The sequence below is a fragment of the Meles meles genome, chromosome 5 (genome assembly GCF_922984935.1).
Source record: "Meles meles chromosome 5, mMelMel3.1 paternal haplotype, whole genome shotgun sequence".
In the NCBI taxonomy this organism is placed as follows: Eukaryota; Metazoa; Chordata; class Mammalia; order Carnivora; family Mustelidae; genus Meles; species Meles meles.
In genome coordinates this window covers 100,102,797-100,126,759 of record NC_060070.1, presented here as the reverse complement: position 1 = coordinate 100,126,759, position 23,963 = coordinate 100,102,797, and the positions used below count along the sequence as shown (strand labels likewise).

General features: G+C 41.0%; 1 protein-coding gene across 1 annotated transcript in view; it reads left to right on the top strand.

Annotated features, from left to right (window-relative positions):
• LOC123941759 (fibrocystin) overlaps window positions 1-23,963 on the top strand; it is a 361,193-nt gene that overhangs the window by 78,331 nt on the left and 258,899 nt on the right. The window contains exons 33-35 of the mRNA XM_046005454.1: window positions 351-494; window positions 5,870-6,089; window positions 13,033-13,183. Coding sequence (XP_045861410.1) covers window positions 351-494; window positions 5,870-6,089; window positions 13,033-13,183 — 515 coding nt within the window. The remainder of the gene's footprint in view (window positions 1-350; window positions 495-5,869; window positions 6,090-13,032; window positions 13,184-23,963) is intronic.

The following is a 23,963-nucleotide window of genomic DNA, read 5'->3' as shown; positions in this document are numbered from 1 at the left end:
CCTGCCGAACAGGGAGCCCAATGCAGGGCTTGATCCCAGGATCCTGGGATCATGACCTGAGCTGAAGATAGCCGTTTAAGGACTGAGCCACCCAGGCACCCCCAAAGTCATTACATTTTTAATAGATTGTTGAATATGATGGGAATCTGACAGAACAAGGACTCCAAGCTCTGGAGGCCAGAGCTTAGTGGGAAAATGTTAAGGAGGTCAGAACCTAGAGACAATTGTGTAGATTCTAGAGGGCTTAAAAGGAATGACGGGGCAGCAAGAAAGCATAGGTCTGAATTTTGAGTTAAGTAAAGAAAGAGAGATTTGCATCTGTAATCATGAACTTGTGTTTTGTTTTGAAGGCTGCTTGGGTGGAAGCCTTGTGCATGTGTTCGGAGGAGGATTTTCTCCAGGGAACATCTCAGCTGCTGTGTGTGGCGCTCCCTGCCAGGTCTTGGCTAACGTTACAGTGTCAGCCTTCAGCTGCTTGGTCCCGCCCCTGGATGGTCTGTACAAATGCCACATATATATATATATTTTAAGAGTGTATCTAAAAATGATATTCTCTGGTTAACTGCATTTTTGTAATCAATGCTGTACTGACTCTCAGTTTTTCTATGTGTTCTTGGAAAGAGGATTTTTCTGTTCCCCATCTAAAATGGGACTGCCTATTAAAAGGGTTTGTAGTCACCTTTGTCATATTCACGGCAATGGGAAATTTATCACCCGTGTTCTTGATGGTTGTCGTACAATGATGGAGAAAGTAATTGTAAGTTCTGAATATTAGTTTCAACAACAGCCTTAGACATCATGGGGAAGACAGTCTCAGCCTTGTTCTGAGGTGGAACTGTGAAAACTTCTGCTTCTTGGAAGTACTAGCATAAGGATCAGAGCAGCGAGCTGGATATCTCTTACATATTTGCCTGGTGTGCCCAGTTCTGGAATTCTTGTTAGAGGTGAAAGAACCAACATGAACACCGCCCTCTCATTCTGTAATGCCCAGGTATTTACTCAGTAGAACACCATGATCTCTCATTGCTTGAAGCATCACAGTGTTGTGTAAATTGAGGTGTAGGAAGCTGTGTCTTTGTTAGAGAGAAAGGTACAAAACTTTGATAATCCCATTCTAACAATGGGTGATCACCCTTTGAGCTTCAGAAAAAAGTCACAGGGAAGCAATTGCCATTATCACTAGAGGACCAGCTTAGCCAGGTGATGAACTTGTTTGTGCCATCATAGATTTTGTACCTATGCACTTAGAAACAATTTGTGCATGTGCTTTCAGAAGAGTGCTTTTGATGATATTCTTAACTTGTGTCTGCAACTTGAGTGTGAGTGAAGGATTTACAAAATGATCAAAGCATCACTATCTGAGCTTGGACAAAAATTCCACAATGTGTAACTGGTGATGGCAGTTTACATTAGATTGTCTTATCCAAGAAGGGGAAGGAGGAGGAAGGGAAGGGGGAGAGAGAGAGAAATAGAGTGATGATCCTTGTTTAAAATACAAACTAGAAAAAAAAATACAAACTAGAAATGGAGTTTCCTATTACCACCCTATATATAAGCAGAGCCTTATGGAAGAGAGATCTATTCCACTGGAGATTCCACAATAAGAAACTTAAGATACAGTGGAAGATTTAAGTTTAAGACGTTGCCTCTTTCCTTCTCCACTCTCCCTCCTGTGCGTAGACCAGGGCTGGCACAGGGAACATGCAAAATTAATGCTTGATGAAAGAATAAATGAATTTTATTCTGGAAACAGAAAACCAAGAATCCATATTTCTAGGTTCCAATATTTCACTAATACTGCTACAGTCTTTTAAAAAGGCTTTCACACATACACAGCTTAAGTTAATTTACTTTTAAAAGCTCCTTGGTATTATGTCAAGACAATTTCAATTAGAAGTACAGAATAAAAATCATTGAGGTTTTCAGGGAAGGTAAATTGTGATATTGGAAGTTTGACAACTCCTACAAGAAGAGCAATAGAAATTGTTATATTTTAAAAGATTTGATTTAAGTTTAGAAACGGACTTCTCAAAATGCCTTGATTTTTAAAAAAGGAAAACAGAAAACAGGAAGCTGTAACTCTGAAAATGGCCACTAGGTGACACCAAACACCCACTGATTGTGCAAGAGTGGCTCATTTACTTGGGAAATGGATAATTGGACTTATTTTCCTCTTTCATTAAAAAAAAAAGTCTTTTTAAAGACTTTTAATTACAGTGTCTAAAAATGGAGAAGAACTTGAGAAAGCTAACTCTATTGGTTTCTTACTTCAGACCTAGGATGGTATTCATGGATTCTCTCAACTTCCTGAGTGGAATAAAACATTTTGAGTATGTTTGTGTATTTTTTTTTTTTTCTAGAAAGTAGGTCTATAATGGACATCAAATGATCAAACAGGATGTGTCTCACTAATTGTCAGAAACTGCTAATAATTCCCCTACTTTCAGATAGGATTACATATAACCAATTTAGTTAAGAATCTGTTACATTTCAAAAGATTTTTGAAGTGGACTATTAGCTGTGTTTCTCAGTTGCTATTGTCAGAGCAGTCCATCCTTTACTTAACTGATGCTCCCCCGTATTCCTTTTTTCAAACTTAATCAACCCTTCAGAATGCTGAATTAATCTTAGTCCTCCTAACACCGTGGTTCTCAAGGGTATTATTACTGAGAATTACATTATTATTGAGAAAATCATATATTTTTAAAAAAGATTTATTTATTTATTTTAGAAAGACAGAGAGAGAGAGGGAAGGAGAAAGGGAAAGGCAGAGGGAGAGGGAGAGAAATTCTCAAGCAGACTCCATACTGAGCGTGGATCCTGATGTGGGGCTCCATCTCAGGACCTGAGATCATGACCCGAGCCAAAACCAAGAGTGGCCCACTCAATGCAGTGAGCCACCCAGGCGCCCCAAGAATATCATATTAATGTTGTTGCTGGAGCAGCAGCACCTGGGAGTTTGTTAGAAATGCAAAATTTGGGGTGACTGAATGAATCAGAAACTTGTCAACAAGTAAACATTTTGACATTTCTCTTCTGAGCCCTCTGTGAATTCCTACCTTTCCCCCCACTAATTTGAAGCCTCCAACAAGGCAGCTCCTCTGTGTTCTGGTCCTCTTGGGGTCTTCAGAGGACTGCCTGCATAGAACCTGGCACTGTCTTTGTTTTTACAACCACGTCGCTGTCTTACTGTCTTTATAATCATACTGTTAGCTACGATTATTCCAAGGATGTTTCTCCTCCTCCTCCTCCTCCTCCTTTTTCCTGACATGCTTGTGCACAGCTGGGCATTCCTCATCTGATATTTACATGAGTTTTCTTTTTTTTTCTTCCTGTGGTTTACTGCCTTACTATTTTCATTTGGTTTTTGGTTTATTTCTGTAATTTCTCTAATTTACTAAGGTCACTTTGAATTCTGACCCACGCTCTGATTTTTGTTCGCTAGTGTGACTTTGCACGCTAAAGACAGTGGTGTTTCTCATTCTAGGCTGTGGATGTGGGCCTAGAACTCCACCCTCCCTAATTACTGTTTTGCTTGGCCCCCTGCCACAGCACTGCTTATGGGTTTTCTCTCATCAATGGGGCAGGGGCTGTAATGGGGGAGCTCTGAGGAAGTGCTTTTGGTGTCATCTGTTTTTACCTTTCCCTCCCATTTGTGCTTCTGACGAAAGAAGAATTTTACTCTTTCATATGATGGGTTGCTAAAAACATCTTGTTCACTGAAATGAAAACACTTTGTATTTTTTTTTAAAAATGAGCAAAATATTTGATGTTCATGGTTTTTGCATTTGTACCTTGAGTTACATGGAGTGACTTCTTCATGGGAACTTTAATTTTTCCACGAGGCTTGAAAAGCTACAGTGATTAAGGTCACACCATTCAATTTCGTGGCAGAACTTTCAACTCTGATCCCTGGGTACTTGTCAGTCTACATCCACCTAATCACCAATAATGAGTTCATTTTTTTTTTTTTTTTAAATAGGTGTTGATCATATGTCTGGCCAAGGGCTTGCTAACTGGAAAGTTCTTATGTTTTGTCTACCTATCCAAGAGTCCTACTGTCAGCCATCTTTATTGCTGTAATTCATCCTGAACACATTCAGTTCACAGAGAACCTACTATGTGTCAGGTGCTCTGGAATGTACCAGCAACCATAACACTATTTGGATGTGACCGAAAACTAAACATTCTCACATGTGTTTGTCTCATGTGCCCCTTGCTGCAGGCAGTGCTGGGACGTAGGTAGAGCAGCCTGGGTTCAAGCCCACAGTCCTTGGTAGTATTGTTGCAAACCTGTATTGACAGGTTAACTGTGGAGGTAGAAAGCTGGAGGGATTTTTCTTTCTTTCTTTTTTTTACTTTATTAAGGTTTTCAAACAGAGCAGTTCCTTAATCATCTCATGTAGAGGCTTGTTTATCTTCCTCTTAAACATAATTGCCAGTCTGCCTTGTTGATGCTTTTTATGTTGTATCTCTTGACTGAGAAAGAAATGGCCTCAAGGTCAAGTGGTTTCAATAATTGCTTTTCTTCTTCATAAAATGTTAATTGTCAAAATTACATAAAAATCAAGGGCTTCTGTTAATTAATAGATCCCATCAAGAGAAGAACCTGGAGAAGGTATGAGTAATCATATAACCTTCTAGGATTAGTACCCAAAATATATAAAGAGCACAAATCAATAAGAAAAAGACAAACATTTCAGTGTAAAAAAAGAGCAAATGACAGGAAGAGGAATTTCACCCATGAGGAAATATGAGTTCTGACATATAAGAAGCTGTTTGACCAGGGCACCTGGGTGGCTCAGTGGGTTAAGCCGCTGCCTTCGGCTCAGGTCATGATCTCAGGGTCCTGGGATCGAGTCCCGCATCGGGCTCTCTGCTCAGCGGAGAGCCTGCTTCCCTTCCTCTCTCTCTGCCTGCCTCTCTGTGATTTCTCTCTGTCAAATAAATAAAATCTTAAAAAAAAAAAAAAAAGAAGCTGTTTGACCTAAGAAGTAATAATGCAAATTCAAGTTGAGGTTGCAAAGGGATGCCATTGTATTTGTACTGAACTTGTCAAAATTAACAGTCTGATAATCCCAAGTGCTGACAGTTATGTGGAGTAATGGCAACTCATGACCATAGTTGGTAGACTATAGTAAAATGGCAAAAGCACTTTGAAAACAAAATCCCACTATCTTGTAAAGTTGAACTGGTAACTACCCTATGAACAAGTAATTTTCTTTAAGGCATATACCCTAGAGGAAATCTAGTATGTGTTTGTAGTAGCAAAAACTGGGAAATAGCCAAAGTCCATTGATAAGAGAATAGACAAACTGTAGTAATTTTACACAATGCAGTATTTGAACAGCAGTGAAAATGTATTCCAAGTTTTATGTGATAATATGGTCTTTGATAAATCTTGAAACTGTAATACTGAGTGGAAAAAAGCAGGTCCAAAATTTGACATGTATTCTATTGCATAAAATTCAAAACGAAGTGAAACTCAACATTCTCTCATTTAGGAATACAAACCCATGTGAAAAAGTGATTTAAATAGTTCAAGGGGTTGTTTCTGAGGATGAGGAGGAAGATGATGGGCTTGATGAAGAGACAAAATTTGAGAGTATCACAGTTGTTTTAGAGCTTATGTTGGCTTGTAGAGTCATACGAATTTTTCTTATTATGATGATTCATATTTTACAAAAATGTTACTTATATTCTTCTTTGTATGTTTTGTGTACATCATGCATGTTTAAGAAAAGTCAACCGATAACTTTATTTTCCTAGCTGTCAAGGGACAACACATGAAGTGCATTTGTAGAACAGCGTCAGGCCTTTAGTTCTTTCTGTGGTTACTGCCTAACTTAATGGTGAGTGTTTCCTGCAGTATCCTTGGCTTTCCTGTGTGACCTGAAACATGCGGAGGAAAACTGTGAAGCCTCCAGCAGCAGCTATGTGCAGTGTGATTTGACAGTTGCTGTGGGGACAGAGACACTGCCCCAGTCATGGCCCTACCTCTACATTTGTGAAGAAAGTCCCCAGTGCCTCTTTGCACCAGATCATTGGACAGAGTCAGCCTTCCCATGGTTCTCAGGCCTCTTCCTCAGGTAATCCTGTTCCCTTCTCCCCGACCTTCTGCACAAATCCATGGTCAGGGGGCAGATGGAACCATCAGGAACTGCAGGCTGGGTGGACATGGCCCCTAGGGCCTACCACTCTTGTTAGAGGGACCATTCCATTGTGGATTCCAGCAGCCTGCATATCAAAGCATCTCCTGTCTTTTCAAGTGTTCGAGAGAACATCTGAAAAATCTGCCCAGTAAACAGCTCGCTTTGTTCTTGCTTAGATTTTAATATTTATCTTCTGGTCCAAAGCAACATCTGGTGAATGCCAATGGGGAAAAAGATTAGACATTATGAAAAACAGAAGGCTCTTTTCCCTTTTCCTTTTTCTTTTCTTTCCAAACAGATTCACAAATATGAAAAAAAAGTCATAGAGAAATCCAGCAGATTGCACAATGTTTATTCAAAAGAAGGGGGGGGGATGTGCAGGCAGAATTACTGTAGATCTAGGATTTAGAAGCCATAAGCTTGCGAAGATTTTTTGAACTTAAAAAACAAACAAACGAAATCAATACTGCCACTTTCCAGGTAGAGCCCCTTTTCTAAACACATTTAAGGAAAACATGCGATCCTGTAGATGACTCAGGACAGCCTTCATTTCCACCAACATTCTTTTCCCGCGGACAGTGGAATTTCAGGGCTGAATGTGGCCCTGCTCTCTTCTTTCTTATCGAGGTAGAGTGGTCACACCTGGTTATTTAATGAAGGCCTAGCTTCCCATTCAAAATGAAAACTAAACAAGACTCATTACCCAGAATGATAGAGATAACCAGTACTTTTCCAAGACAGCCTGTGTTTTAGGACCAATTCATCATCCTCATGGGAGAGAGGTTTATGTTTTGCCAGAGGAAAGGAGGGGCCTCCTTGGCTGGTTGCTTTCTAGAAGGCATGAAGAATCTTGTTTAGGTCATACAGAGAATTGCACTCAGACAGGACTGGATTTCAGAACTCATGAATGCTGGATACCAAAAACCACATGTTAGATCCTAGCTCCGCTGAATTTGAAGACTTCACCAAATCCCCACAACTCTTCTTTGAAATTCTTCCATGTTCTTCTCCACTCAGGAAGTTGCTGAGGGAACAGCTTCAGACCTTGTGAAAGGGATGTTAAAAGTGATGCCCTTCCCTTCTTAATGATATCATTTGGCAGTATGCACTCATAAAATTCCCCATTCCCTGTGTTCTAGTATTTCACTTTTAGAATTTTAAGAAGGCAGTTAGAAAGAAGTAATATTTGTGAAAAGCTACATTTTTTGAAGTTTTAGGTATAATGACAAAAAAATTTGAAAAGAAGTGTTTAATAATGAAAGATGAATCTAAATACTCATATCCTAGGAAATCTTTAAAGATCATGACAAAGAATATTTAACTGAAGAGGGAAATGCTTACAAAATGTTGGGAAGTGAAAGGAACATGTCACAAAATAGTGTATCAATTTAATCTTTTTAAAAATATTTTATTTATTTATTTATTTGGCAGAGAGAGAGAGAGAGAACGAGCGCACAAGCAAGGAGAGTGGGAGGCAGAGGGAGAAGCAGGGTGTCGGCTGAGCAGGGAGCTTGATGCGGGGCTCGATCCCAGGACCCTGGGATCCTGACCTGTGCCAAAGGCAGACACTTAACTGACTGAATCACCCACACATCCCCGTATAGTACATAGGTTTCTATACACATATAGTAGGTGATCAGAAAAAAGACTAGAAGGATGTATTCTTAAATGTTGAGTGCCTCCCCCCAGCAACCCCCAGTTTGTTTTGTGAGATTAAGAGTCATTTATGGTTTGTCTCCCTCCCAATCCCATCTTGGGATTGGGAGAGGGGGAGGGGGCTATGGACATTGGGGAGGGTATGTGCTATCGTGAGTGCTGTGAAGTGTGTAAACCTGGCGATTCACAGACCTGTACCCCTGGGGATAAAAATACATTATATGTTTATTAAAAAAAAAATTTGGAAGGGGAGGCGAACCATAAGAGACTATGAACTCTGGAAAACAACCTGAGGGTTTTGAAGGGTCAGGGCTGGGAGGTTGGGGGAACAGGTGGTGGGTAATGGGGAGGGCACGTTTTGCATGGAGCACTGGGTGTTGTGCAAAAACAATGAATACTGTTATGCTAAAAAAATAAATAAAATGGGAAAAAAAATGTTGAGTGCCTACCCTAGGTAACTGGAGTGTTACTTACCATTTTTCATTGAGTTTTTATGTATTTTTTTTCCAGTGAACATGTGCTAATTTAATAACCAGAAAACACACTATAATTATACAGGAGGCATTAAAAAATTATATGCCGAATGGCTTGATTGGTTCCTCTTAAGATTATCCTTGTGAACCTGGAGAACTACTTGCCATTATCTTTGCAAGGAACCCATTTCCATTAAGTGCTTTATCCTATCCCCTTGCCGGCCACTACCTCTATGGATCTGATGTCCTTTGGCAAATTCAGATGTGTGTATCTGTGGCAAAAAAATGCTCAGTTCATCCATCTATCCATCCATCCATCCATCCAGAGTTTATCAACTGTCCATTATGTTGTAGGTACTATGTGAGGAGTTGTAACTCAGTGAGGAACAAGATGGCAAAATCCATGCCTTTAAGGGTAGAGGAGGGAGCCATACAATAAGCAAGATCACATGTGATAGGGGCTATAACAGGATAGAAAATCATGGGGGACTACCGTATACAATGTGCTCAGGAAAGACTTCTCTGGAGTCTTTTGCTGAGCTAAGGAGAAGCAGCTGTCACTATGGATGGTCGGGCAGCGGGGGCAGCAGTGCAAAGGGCCCCATCATATTTCTGGTCAATGACCAGAAAGACAGGAGTAGAGTAGGGAGGAAGGAAGGTTCTTCACAGGAGCTCTGGGAGTTATTTAAGGTCTTGGAGGCCCTAGTAAGGAGCTTAGATTCTATTTGAAGGACACACTAAGTATCTCTCCAGAGTCACACAGTCCAGCCTTGGCATTGTCAGAACTGGAACCTAGTCCCCTGGCTGACGGTGTACTTGGCACAATGATGTGCCTTCAGCGTCAGGGATGAGAGCCTGGGCTGAGGTGTATGGTTCAATGCAATTCCAGAACTACCAGAAGCAATTTCAGGCTAAGGGAGGGAAACATAAACACTCCAAGAGTTCTTGATGCCTGTCCTAAAGGGTGTGCGCATGACTACTTGCTTACAGACCAACTGGAAGAGCCACAGATTAGGATTTAGGAGACTTAGGTGTTAGAAGTCTCTTTGCCGCCATTTGAACCAAAAATGTTTACCACAGTCCATCAAAATAAATATTTATGTCCATGTGTGTTCAGGCCCAACTATATTATCTACATTTGTATGTGTCTATATAAACATATATATTTACATTTACATTTATACTCAATATATGGGATTATTGTGGAAGAAAACATGGAATAGCAGCTATTAGGAAGCATTGAAATTTCATAAATTTTAGTCTATTTTTGATATCCTGGTGTCTCTGCTAATTTTGATGATGGGTTTTTAATGGAAAATAACCTATAGTGAGATTACCAGGGAAAAATACAAAAAGAAATATGATCTAAAGCTTGTAAAAAAAGTCTAAGTTAACAAGTGGTTTTAACTCTTTCAGAGCAAGAAGAACATGATTAGGGTAGACAGTGCATTGCCACTGGCAAAATGAGAGGATTGCTGGGTGGCTTAACCCACTTTCCTCTAGTCTTTGCTGATGAAGAGCCTAGAGCGGGGAAAAGAAGAAGGCTCATCAGCAGGGTAGAAACTCAAGACCAGGAAAGGTTTAGAGAAGTTGGTCACTCCTTTCCTCGAGTTCAAGTCTATATCCCAAGTCATTTATATACTGAGTACAAAATACTTGCTTGTAGAATTGAGGATTGTTAGTTCCTGGTAGTGAACGTGAGAGGGGCACACAACAGGTACGGGAGATGGCCTAATATTCTCTCACTTGCCTAAGAAGGGAAAAAGGGAATTCTGGAAATTTAGACACCTAAGCTTGGGTTATCCCTGACAAAAAATTCTACCATGAATTATTAATCATATGGTTTGTGGGCTTTCAGAAATAGAAGTGCCAAGCTCCCTGACTTTCAATGGGGTTATGACCTGATAAACCCATTATAGGTGGCAAATACCTTAAGTTGAAAATGCATTTAATACACTTCATGTACCAAACATCCTAGCTTAGCCTCACCTCCCTTAAATGTGCTCAGAACCATTACAGGAGCCTGCAGGTGGGCAAAATCATCTAACATGAAGCCCATTTTATACTACGGTGTTGAATATCTCATGTACTTTCTTGGCTACTGTCCTGAACATGAAACACAGAATGGTTGTATGGGGACAGAATGGCGATAAGTGTATTGGCTGTTTATTTTCGTGATGGTGTGGCTGCCCGGGAGCCGCAGCTGCCGAGAGTCATGAGAGAGGATGATACCATATATCCCTAGTCCAGGAAAATATCCAAATTCAAGAGTGGAAGTATGGTTTTTACTAAGTGCTTGTTGCTTTTACACTATCATAAAATCAAAACATCATAAGTCAGACCATTGCAACTCAAGGACCATCAGTAGTTTATCTGGGTACCAATTCATAAGGAACGTGGTGGTGGGGTAAACCAACTTAATTTCCTTCTTGATACAATTATAAGTGATTTCTGGTGGAAATACATAGAGAGAGCCTCTCAAAATCTTCTAACAACTCCTACCCCCACCCCTAACAGCAAAAGGAAGGTTCTAGCTGCAAAGCCCAAAGTGGCCTGCCGCAAGCATCAAGTGGCTTTGAAGTCAGGTGTTTTATTTGAAAAATCCATGTGGACTTTGCATTCCATTCAATTGTGTTTCCATATTTATCTAAATATTCCATTACATTTTAATTTACAATCTAAGCTACTTTGCTTTTCTTTTCTGAAACTCTGAGTACGAGTGACACCTCAGGACTGAACTTTGTATTTTCCCTTGGCTCTGTGTGCTCCTTGGATTATGGCTCAGCTAAACTGATTTGTAGTTGCAAGGCAGTCTCCAGGTTCTAAATGCGTTTGAGCAATGGGTCCATATCAGTGAGATGACATGTAATTCCTGCAGTTACATTTTAACTATAATACTGCCAACACTACTACCACAAAAACGGTAACAAGACTCTGCCTTTATTGGCACCTGCTGTGTGCCAGATTCCTTGCACATCACTTTGTAGGCTTCATTTCACCCCACCCCACAATGCCTATGTAAAATAGGTACCTGATGATTATAACTCCGTTTTATAAGTGTGGAAACCGAGTCCTTCTAATGTCCTATAGAAAGCAAATATCTGCTTGGGGATCTAAATCTAGCTGGTCTGTTCTGAGTCTAATCTCTGCATGCTAATGCTTCTGAGAAAATCAAGAGAAACAAATACAATACGGCGAAGTCCTTAGTCATTGTGGCTCCGAGATTCTGAGTTTACCGCCATCTTACTTTCGGTGTGGGGCTACAAGGCAAGCACAGTGTTAGATGTCATGGGAAGGAGGACTCAGATAAGAGGAGACCACGGCCCCAGGACCCAGCTCAAGCTATGTGTGTTCAGTTCTGGGCCGCGTGATGTTAAAGTATGGACAATCTCTAGCAGGTCTGGAGCACAGTGGGTATGGGAGACCTGGCTTTGGGGATACGATGCTGGGAATATTTTACTACGAAGAGAAGACTAAGTAGATGTGGTAGTTCTCCTTCTTGGTGTTTCTAGCAAATTGAGGGAGAAACCATTTTGACATTGATTTGAGAAGAGATGTTCTAGTTCGACATGATTTATAGTTTCTCAAGCAGTGACCTTTGTCCTTTCCATGGCCCTTGCTGGTCTTCGCCTGGGATCTGCCTTTGTGCGGATGTTCAAATAGCATCTCAAAAACTTGAAAGCCCTGGTCCAGGAGACAGGACACCTAGGTTCTAATCTCAGAGCTGACCTACTTTTGCATTTGGCTTCATGCAAACCTCCCCATCCCTTTGGGTTACATTTTTTATGCCTCTATCTACTTTACTGGCCCAAATGTGATCCCATGAATGAAACTGTTGAAAAGTATGAGACGTCATGCTTTCTTGTTACTAATCTCTGAGTTAGTTGCAACAATGCCTAAAGCCAGCATTATTGTTGAATAAATATCACTCACACCTGTTGGGGACCATAGCCTGCAACAGCCACACTTTCACCTCCTCCAGACGGCGTATTTTTAGACTTTCTGTAATGCTACACTGCTATTTTTCATTTTAAATCCGGTCTGGCTTCTCTCCTTAAAGCAAGAGGACTTTTAAAGCAAGTGGCTGCAAGTGTAACGCACATATATCGAATCTCCTTAGTCTGGGCTGTTAAGTAAGTTTAATTAATTTACTAAGTTAATGTTCCACTGCTAGCAACAGAGCCTCATTGCCATCAGCTGGGGAGAGGGAATTGAAAGCCTAAATGAGCTCATTTTTTCACAGTAGGAATTAGGGACCAGTTAGCCAGTTGTGTGGATTTTCCAATTTCTCCATCTGCCCCTGGGGGAATTCAGGCAATTCACTCCCCCAACACTAAGTGTGAGTAAGAATAGAAAGAGGGAAGGGGGAAAGAAGAAAAAAGAAAAGAAAAAAAAAACACACCTCTGCCCAACATTTGCTTCCATTTTTGGAACTGGAAGCATTGTGTGCGCATTGCTTGTTAAGTTGCGCTTTGGAGAAGCTTTTGCTAATGTTCCTAATAGATGCGGAAGAGAGAAAGGGCTCAGTGAAAGATATTTACCATGTGCATTTTCATTGCAGGGTGTGCAGATAAAAGGAAAACAAATAAACAATAAAAGAATGGAAACAAAATTACAGAAATTTGCAAAGTTTGACAAATGGTGGCCTGTAGTTGCCACAAGCTAATGGCTTGCAATGATTAATAAGAGTAAAAATAATTGCATTTCATTAAGATTGATGACACCCCATTTAACCTCCCCTCTCGTTTCAGCCCTAAAGTAGAAAGAGATGAAGTTCTCATCTATAATAGCTCCTGTAACATTGCCATGGAAACTGAGGCAAAGATGGAGTGTGAGACGCCTAATCAGCCAATTACCGCCAAGATTACTGAGATACGGAAGAGCCGGGGCCAGAACACTCAGGTATAATCAAATCTTTTTTACAGACTGATTCAAACAGCTCAAATTAAATTTGTAATATTGTGTACATTAAAAAAACAATTTAGTCCAAATGGCAGCGATATATAATATTAAATGCTCTCAAAGTTTGAGAAGCTGGTCTAATGTACAACATCTGAATTCATAGTTAACTATGGTTAATCATATATTTTCTCAAAAACAAATGAGTGCTGCCTGGGCTCTTTTAAAGCAAATTCTGAGCAGATAATCTCTTCAGAGTTTTGTCCTGCTCTCTGCGTGCATGTTTGAAAGCGGCTTTCCATGGTTTGTTTCTTTGTGAAATAAATGGCCCTCAATTTAACCAGGCCCTTCTGGAAGGTTTCCAAATCACTCAGCTGTCCTCAGTCGGTGGGATGGCGGTGTCTGCTGGTCCACCCGGCTCATCGGTTCTTTGGAGAGCCAAGTGGAAGCTTCGGTGTTTGACGGTATTACGTGGAAATCAGAACTGCAAAGTACTGCTGGGACTCTTTACCTTAATTCATCCGTTTTGACATCATCTAAACCACTCCTCCCAGTAGCTCCCCAAAGAATGTGCTCCTCACAGTCCCCCATGAGAGATTCCACAGCCTCCCCAGGGAATTTTCGAGAATCGGAATCAGAGGCTGAGGGCTCTTTGGAAATATATCAGATGATCTTTTACAACTCTCTGGGCTTCTCGTGATACACAGATAAAAAAAATATTTATCGAGCACCTACTCCCTTAGGTGCCTTTTTCATTATGAAAGCGTTCGCAGTTTTCCTCTTTTTGTCTTGTTTATTTGGAACAAACATTTATGGAGTGCCGATGACATGCCACACACTATATGAGATTCTCCAGTGAATGCTGCTTCTTTCAGTCCCACCTTCCCAATCCAAACTATACTTCCTGGGTCTGTATGCATTTTTTTTTCTTTTAATAATTTCTGACTAGTGTCAAAATGTATGTAATTACAAATAACATAACTTTTCTGTCCTTCCTTAGCTTTTCCCTGTCTGCCTCCCATGGGTACCCCGTTCCCCCGCCTTGCCCCCAGGGCCTCCCTGTCCTCACCTCCCCAGGCTTCTCACACCCCTTCACCTTCCCTTCTGGGAAGACTGCACCAGCCTGTCACTTCTGGCCTCCTTGTGTCTGCCGAATAGACCTTTTCCTTTCAGTTCATTGCTCACTTTATCATCTCTGGGACTGCAGTCCTCAGATCCTAGACTCCGTGTCGCTCCTGTGCTCCTTTCCTGCAGTTGGCTCTCAGCGACGTCTCCAATGTTTATCACGGGGCCACAGGTCTGCGGAGCTATTTGGTGTATGGGTGTGTACTGTGGAATGAGAGCTCTGGGACACCACACAGTCTCTCCATCTTCCTGGGCCTCAGTTTCTGCCTGGGCGATGATGTGAGTTGTTGGGTGGCACGTGGGAACGATGCCACTGAAAGGGAGGGAGAGGCAGGTTGCACAGTGCTGAAGGGTGGGCTATGGAGCCAGACTGTGGGGACTTGGACATATCACTAGCTACCTGGTGGACTTCAGACAAGTCACTTAACGCCTCTGTGCTTCCGTTTTCTCACCTGTCAAGCGGAGATAATACTAGTACCCACCTAAGAGGGGCCACTGAAAAGGCTCCCCCTGCTGAGTGAATGTCCACTGTTAGTCATTACTGGGAGCGCTAGTTTGCAAGTAGTAGAGCTAGAAAATGATACCGCATGATTTCACCATGGCTCGTGCTGCTTTGACCAGATCGTTTTATTTCTTAGATTTTCACTTAATTTCTCATTGTCTCAAAGAATAATTTTGAATTTTTTTCCCCAGAGGCTTAAATGCCTCAGTCTTCTTTAAATATCTGTACTGCATGTATTTATTGAGCTGTAGCCATGTTCAAGGTTCTCTGCCACGCTCTGAAGGCGACTAGAAAGAGTAACATGGGAAGAGAGGCCATAGGAAGTAGGTAAGGTTTGAGGAAGGACACATAGAGTCAACTCATCACAGCTGGTGGGAAGGTTGTGCACCTCCGGACAAGCCCCTTCATTCAAGAGCTGTGTTAACTGAGGTCCTTAAAAAGAGGTGACGTGACAATGGTCCCACACCTAGTAACTGGGCATCCTAGCCTCCTGTGTGGCCCTCAGTCACTATGGGGGAAGTAAGCCATTCAGTCTTTGGACACCAGAGCCATGTCTGTCAAAATCTTCTAGGCTAGTGCCAGAGCCTAGGAGACTCCAGTCCTGGGATGTCTGGTTGCCCTACAGGTGTTGGGATGTCTGGTCTCCCTGCTCAGCTGTGGGGGGATGACTTATCACTTGTGTTGGCATACACAGTTGCCTTATCTACACTTGGAGCTGGGGAAAACCAGTGCTGACAGGTGGTCACCCAGGACTAGAATTCAGGTTTCCAGGTCTAAGTTCTAGGTGAGAACCTTGGAACACACATTCCATAGACTGTTAATAACTATTTTGTGATATAAGTGTTTCAAAGTCAAATACATTTGTGAAAGCTGGGATAAACAAACTCATATATATATACGCATATATATGTGTATATATAGGTATATGTGTGTGTGTGTATATATATATATATATAAAATTTATATTTTAACCAAAGGATATTTGAGAACATTCCACATGTGAGACCTTATGTGACTTTCCAAGAGAGTGCTTTTGTGTGGAGTATAATCCAAACTTGTTTGTTCATGGAACGCTTTATTTTCAGAATTGAGGCTTGTATCTGTCCTGCTGTTCTCACTTTGGAAAATGTTGCTCATGCTATGCTCTTCCCCTACCATTAAGTGCGGGATCAGAGGTGGGAAAGATTATTTTCTGATGGGGCAGCTGTCTAGGTCTGCTGAAGTAGGTGGCATTTGTGTCTTGCCTTCAAGAGTGGGCAGGGTTTAGGCGTTCAGGGTTGCAGAGGGAAGGTGTTCCTAGTGGAGGGACCACTGTGTACAAGCCACTGAGGGAAGAAACCATGGGAATAGCGAAAAGAATATAATGGGTGAAGGGGATGAATGAGTCGTCGGTTTGGGAAGGTAGGCTGGGATGGAGTGGCAGGTTAAGGGTTTGGCCCTTGAATTCATCAGGTGACGGGTCATCTTCGAGGAGACTCCGCAGGATCACTGGTGTGCTTTAGTCACATTGATCTGGTTGCTGGGTGTGGGATGCCTTGGAGAAGCCAGGGGAGGTGGGATAGAGATAACTGAACTAAGGAAATGGTGGAGGGAATGGAGAGGATGAACACGCACAGTAATTCGCACTTGCTAATTTGTATTAGTCAAAGTGTTCAAAGTTACGGAAAATGAAATGGGGAAAGTAGAAAATGACATGATGACTTTCCAAATGATCTTTGCAAATTTTTGAAATGTATATATATATATATATATATATATATATATATATATATATACACACACACATACATATGTGTGTGTGTGTGTGTGTGTGCTTATGACTCCCAAATTGTAATCCCCAACCCGGAGCTTTTCTGGACTTTTGATTCCCGCACCCTAGGGCCTACTGATATCTTCACTTGGATATGGAAGTGGCACCTTAAGTCTAGCAGATTCTAAATTGAACTCCTAATTGCTGCTGCTTGTCCCTGCTACTCCCCTGTCCCCCACCATCCCAGAACACACTGGTGGCAGCTCTGTCTTCTCAGTTACTCAGGCCATGGAGCTATCCTTGATCCTCCAAATTCTCTATCAAATCCGTCAGGGAATTATGTTGGCTGCGCCTTTGTAGCAAGCTAGCTATCATCATCACTATCATGTTTTGCTGAGCATTACAAGGCTCACCCAAATGGGCCCCCGGCTTTCACCCTTGCCTCCCTTCAGTTTATATAAATGAGGCCCTAATGATCATTTCAAAATATGTCAGATGATTTCACTCTTCTCAAAAACTTTCCTGGGCTCCAAAATTCTTCTCAGTTAAAAGCCAAGTCCTGACATTTACCTAATGGGCCATTCTCTGCACCATCCCTCTCCTCCAATTCCTCTCTGCTTTCATCATTGATTTTTGTCATCTTTGTCTACTCTGTTCCAAGCCCATTGACTCCTTGCTGTTCCTGGACGATGCCAGGCTTGCTTCCACACTGAAACCTTTGCATTTACTGTTCCTTTTGCTTGAATACTCTTCCTCCTCCTTTTTCTTTTTCTTTTTTTTTTTTTTTTTAAAGTGCCACCTTTCACTTTTAGCTTTTTGCCAAGGAGTTACTTCCCCATTGAGGTCAACCGTTATGATCCTATTTAAAACTGCAACCCAGGGCTGCTCACACCATAGATCATGCTTGCAATTTCCCTTACTCTGTTCTTTTTTCCCATAGTCCTTACCACCTGCCAATATACTACATAAGTTATGAATTTATTATGTTTATTATTTAGTGTCTGGCTTTTCTTGCTAGAATATGACCTCCAAGAAGGCAGAAATGTTTGCCTGCTCTGTTCACTGGTATATCCTAAGTAGCTAGAACAGAGACTGAATCAATTGTACTAATGAACAATATAGAAATGCAAACAAGGATAGTTAAAAGAAGCCAAGTCACATGTTGCTTCTCGAATCCTGTCCTCTGAAGACTGCATCTGAAAGGAAACACACACATACACACACACACACACACACACACACGCACACACACCCCACAGGTACACACACATACATTTGTACACAAAGATATTTTTGTGTTATTTACGTTGTTCTTCAATTTGTATTTTTTAAAAAAATCTAATGGCACTCTTTATATAAGCTCCTTGAATACAGAGGAAGTTTGTTTTGCCACTGCTGTTTCCAAATGCTTAGAAGTATGTCTAGCACACAGCAGATCTCATTAACAATTATGGAATGGATGAATAGACTTATAAATGAAGGAATACACCATGGTCTTCTTTTCATTTTAGCTCAGGTACATTTTTCTTTTCTTCAGAAGACATTGGTTATGCCTACTGTGTATCACCATAATACACTGAAACAAGGAAATATATTAGAATGAGGAATCTGAAAGGATGTTGGAAGACACAGTAAGGTGCTATAAGACAACATGTAGGTCTGAGGGACCTTCTTTCTGAAGGACAAATTAGGTTGGATGGGTAGAGAAATCACAGAAGAGTAGACACAAAGCAATGTGAGGTCAGAGAGAGAACTGGTAAAACATAGCCATACTCTTCTTTGGCACTCTGGGAGAAATTCCAAGCTTGAGTCAGGGCAGACATTGAGGCAGGGTAATTAGCGAAGGGGTTGGTTGAAGAAATTGTTGGGGTGACATTTCTTCTCTCTCTCTCTTTTACTCCCTCTCTCCCTCCCTTTTTCCTCTTCTGCCCTCTTTCCCCCTCCTTCCTCCCTCTTTTCCTTTGTACCGGAAGTGGTTGGATCTGTGGCTCTCAAGGTGAAGCCTTAAGAGTAGCTCATACAACAAAGAAGAATGATTTGTTTGGGAGCAGGAGTTAGGTTTGGTCTACTGTGGATGTTAGCACTACTGTTAAACTCAGTTAAACCCATGCAGCTCTGAAACTCTTGGTGGCGGGAGGGGCAGGAGCACAACATCCTTTCATTTCTGCCTCCAAGGAATTCCTTTATATTCTCTTGACTCATCCAGATGTTTTACCCAGCAATTTCAGTTGTGATAACTGGAAGAGGTTTCTCTGAACATCTGATCTGCCATATCAGTGGAAAAAGAAGTCTGAAAACAGCGCTGTTAAAGTTATCTGGGAAATGATTTTAGACCTAGAATCCTATATGCAGTCACATACTATGTTCTTGGAGTAAGAACAAAGTGAAGATGTACATGCTATACAAAACTCAGAATGTTTATCACCCTTGTGCACTCTCTGAAAAATGACATACTCTAGCAAATTGCAAAAGGAATCCAGGAATGGAGATGATATGGGGTGCAGGAAACAGTAATGAACCAGTAGCCCCCCAAACAGCAAAAAACATAGAAGTTGAAAATGTGGCTGTGAAACTCAATATAGCTAAGAATGGATTCTTAACCAGAGTCGGGGACCTGTTTCATGTAGGTATAATAAAGAAGAACAAGAACCAGAGGCATGAGAAGACATGTATAACAGAAACATTATATGAAGATAAAAAGTAAGAGAGGTGCAGATGGTTTGATGGGGTGGGGTGGAGGCAAGTCAAAACTTTGTAAGTTCCTGCAAAGGGAAATTTAGATAAAAAGCAAGAGAGTTTGCCTCCAAAGAACCCTAAAGAAGCTTCAGGTTTAGAGAAATGTACGTACCAGGAAATAGGTCTGAGGCAGGGTGCTCAAAGATATGTGTGTGGGAGGTTCTTTGAAATCCCCTATAAAGAGTGTCTAGATCCCTAGGACACTGCTCCTGGCTCAGCCAACCAGACACCTCTTCCTACCCCTCCCTCCAGGATGGAGAGGCAAAATTTGTGGGCAAATTGAATTAGTAATATATTAATGAGACATTAATATCTCACAGGGAGAGGGAGACAGAAACTGGGATTGAAATTTGGCAGATGAATGGGAAGTTTACCAGCCCTTTAGAGAGAGGTCAACCTCCTCAGATCCTGCTAAATGTTTTGCTCTGCCCAGGTCAGAATCCTACAACCCAAATTCTCCTCCTTCTAGAAAGGAGACAAAGGTCCTTCTTTGGAGAGATTAAATCACAGTAAAGATCCACAGATTTTGACGTTGGAAGCGTCATGAAGTCCTGCTTTCACAGATCATTCACTTAGGTTTTTTGTGCCTTGCTCTTATATGTGAATGGGTGGGGTTCTGGTTTTGATCCTGACAGAATAATGAGTTTTAAACCACCCTCCTGCCATATGCAACTACGTAACTAGTCAAAATGTATCAGATAATGGTCAGCACAAGGCTCTGATCCTTGAGAGAAGAGGAACACAGCAGGAGACTGGTTTTCTGTCTGGGAGCACAACTCCAGACATAGTGCACTGGGAAATAGAACCCAAGCAGAGAGAAGAGAGTAGTTTCACTGGTAGGAGCAGTCCAAGATTGGAGTTCAGGGCTGCTTATGTAGAGAGCTGGTATGGAAAAGGAGGTAGAAGTAGGAGGGATAGACAAATCTTTAATGAAATAATGGCCCCCAATTTTCCAACTTTGTTGAAAGTTACAAACCCACAAATCTAAGAAGATTAATGGATTCAAACCAAAGGAAACATTATGAGTGAGATCTTTTATTGGAGTTCTCAGTAATGTTAAGATGTTAGTTCTTCTGCTAAGTTCTATACTCTAAATTAATATTAAGAGTCAGTTCAATTCTAGTAACATCCCAACAGCTTGCTTTCTTCCTTCCTTCCATCCTTCCTTTTTTTTTTTTTTTTGGTAGAAATTTCTAGCCAACTTAAAAATTTTATGGAAACACAATAAATAGCCAAAACTTCCTTGAGAAAGAACAAATTTTGAGGACTTAACACTGCCTGATTTCAAGTGTTACCAGAAAGCTCTGATAATTGATTGGCACATTATGATCTCATTTGAAAGAAGGGTTCTATTGCTAAATATATGTTTGAAAGCTCTTGACACAGCGTTTTGAAACCCAGGAGAGAGGAAAGACTGAAGGTCAGTATGATGAGGTGTACCCAAAATAACATAATCAGGAGATCCTTAGTAACATTTGAGGCTGTAGGATGGTATGGTGGGGAGAAAACCCAGATTTTGGAGGGTTAGGGAGTGGCAAGGAAACACAGGCAGGAGGTAGTGACACGCAGGAAGAGAAAAGAAGGATGCAGATGAGTATTATTGCTGGCCAGCACCTTCCTTGTGTCCAGACTTATCACCATCATTAGTACTAGGGATGGTTTCTTCAGTTAAAGGTGCTTGGATTAAAGCTATGGTCTTCAAGTGTGTTACTCAACTTGACAAGAGCAGGACTCCACAGGGTTCTCACAACATCCATTCATCTAGTGACCACAGAATAGTTCCCACACAACCCTGATGTCAAATGGCCAAATCACCACCATCTTTTGGGAAATACCTATATTTTTAAATTTACCTGGGCCCTTTAGTGCACGTTTCCCTCAGGAAGATTGTATTTTCCTTAAAATTGAAGGATTTTCCTCTTGGGAATCCCATAGTACTGTATCAGGAATTTATCTTTTTAAATTATTTAAATTATGTGTATTTATTAAAATATCTTCAAAAAAACAAAAACAAACAAAAAGAAATTAAAAAAAACCTTCTCTCCCAACTAGACACTAAATTCTCCGAGGGTGGGATCCGTATTGGATCTCTCTTTGATGAATAGATTAATGAAGGTATATGTTTGCACTGGATTATTATTATTAGTAGTAGTAGTTTAAAGATTTTATTTATTTGATAGACAGAGATCACAAGTAAGCAGAGAGGCACATAGAGAGAGGGGGAAGCAGCCTCCCTGCCTAGCAGAGAGCCCGATTCGGGGCTCGATCCCAGGACCCTGGGATCATGACCTGAGCTGAAGGCAGAGACTTTAACCCACTGAGCCACCCAGGCGCCCCTGCACTGGATTATTATTTAAAAAGCAAAGTCACATTGCTTAATTTGATCTTTACTTTTTGTTGAAGGGGATTCTCCTAGCAGATTGGTGTCATAGAGCAATGTGCCAGGCTTTACATTTTAAAAATAATGTGTATAGCTAGATAGAGCATAATTTAAAATGACTTTCCATTCCCTAATTGTTTGTTTTCCTCCTATTACTGAAACACAAAAATATTTTTCTGCTGTTGTTTCTTCTTCTCTCCTCTCCTTTTGATTTTTCTTCCCTATTTTTTCTTTTCTTCTCTTACTTTTTTCTTCCCCTTTCCTCTTCGGCCTCCTGTTCTCTCCCTCCCTTTCCCTTCCCTCTTGTACTTCTCCTCTTTTCTTATTCTTTTTATTCCTTGTGTGTCATCTGATCTGTGTGGCTGTGAAGGTAGGTCCTACTGAAAGTAGGGTTGAGCTGGTTGTTAGGCCAGAGATTGAAGATGTAGGAACTCAACCATTTTTCTCTGATGTGGAGGAAATTTATGGAATTCCTTGTGCCTATAGTTTCTTTGTGAAGTGAGGCCCGTAAGGTATACCAGTTACCTGTTGTGAGGGTGGTTGGGGGCTCCTGGTGTGAGTTGAGAAGGTAGGTGGTTTCACATCTGAAAGAGAATTTCCCTCCTTAGGATGATTAGGCAGATGGCAGAGACAGATACATGATGAACAGGATTCCTGTGTCCTGGCTTGTAGTTCTCGAGAGGTCCTGTCTGATTTGGAGTGTGTGCAAGTCACTTAACCTTTCAGTTGATTAAGGTTAGTATTACCTGATTAAGGTTAGTAGTGGAGAGAGGAAGACAATTCATATAAAAGGATAGTAATAGGAGGAAATGAAAAATTCAAGATGATCTTGAGCTCTGAATAAAAACTGGGCTTGAGGCTGAGCCTTCAGCTTACTTATTATGTAACATTGAACAAACTTTCTTAATTTCAGTCTGTTAAGTTCTACCTCATACATGTAGAGCACTGAGTGCAGCGTCTCGTTCATAGGAAGCCACTGTAATGTGCTGGATATTACCACTTCTGCAAGGTGTTCTGCAAACTGTGGTGAATTGGGGAAGCTGTTATAATTTGTGGCATTGTTTATTGTGGTGTTGTTATAACCAGAACTGGCTGTGAAAAAGAGGGCTGGCCCCTCTTTTTGAGCCTGAGATTTTGAAGACTTCTTTCTCTTGCTTTTTCTTTAAGAAGAGGGAATTCAGGCAACATTTAGCCTGAATGCAGGCTTAAATTCATCTGAACAAAGTAATTGTTCTTCTCTGTCTCTCAAGGACTCTTTGTATTAAATGAGTTCATGACATCCGTCTGTCCTTTCCCAGCAAGGTATTTTAACAACAAATGAGGATATGGTTTCAAAGAATCTATCATATTTTGGCCAAAAAAAGTCCTTATCATTCTTAGGTATTATAATATCACTGAGTAATTATTACACTACCTTACAGGAGTTTGAATCATCTTAGGTAAATTTGTTAACTTTTATCTTAAAATAATAGTTTCTGTTCTCATTGGAAAACAGTGAGCTTTATTAGCCCTGTGAAAATGACTCTATTAATGACAGGCAGAGGGCAGTCCCATTGGGACATGACATGATTATTTCCTTCTGAAGTACAGCTTCGTAAATGGAAACCATTCTGGTCTAAATAAATACTGTGCGGAATTTTCTCAGGGAAACTAATATTCGTGCAAAAATACATGGGCTCATTTTGGGTCTGATTATGGGAATGTGGTGATCAGATTTCTTCTGAGCCTTTCCAAATATGAGGCTTTAGCTAGCCTACAGATAACATAGGTGCTAAGAAATTGTTTCGGGTGGTAGGATGGCCCCGTGTTAGGGTTCTTTAGATTCTGCAGGGGTATTGGGGCTTGGTGAATGAAGAACCAGAAATGTTCAAGTTAGTTTGCCGATGCATTGGTGATCTGGGACAACTTAGTTTTCTAGTCTTATGTTTCCCTATCTGTGGCCCAGGTGAATTATATGGAAGCCCTTAGCAATGCAGTGTGAGAACTGTGATATATGAATATGTTATGTTATCAGTATACTGAATCCTTCATCTGAGAGAAAAGCTTGCTTTTTCAGAGGTTTATTAGTTCATTTCCTGGAGACATTGTAGTGAATCACCATCTTCCTGAACCCAGTGAGGAAGAAAGAGGGCACCCAACTATCAATAGGCTCCTTTCCCAGGTATGAAGGGTTTCAGATAGCAGCTGAATGGATTTCAGAAATTAGATATAGATTAGGGGTGTGTGTGTGTGTGTGTGTGGGTGGGTGGGTGGTGTGGTGTGGTAAATGATGTAGTGGTGTTTGTGTTGA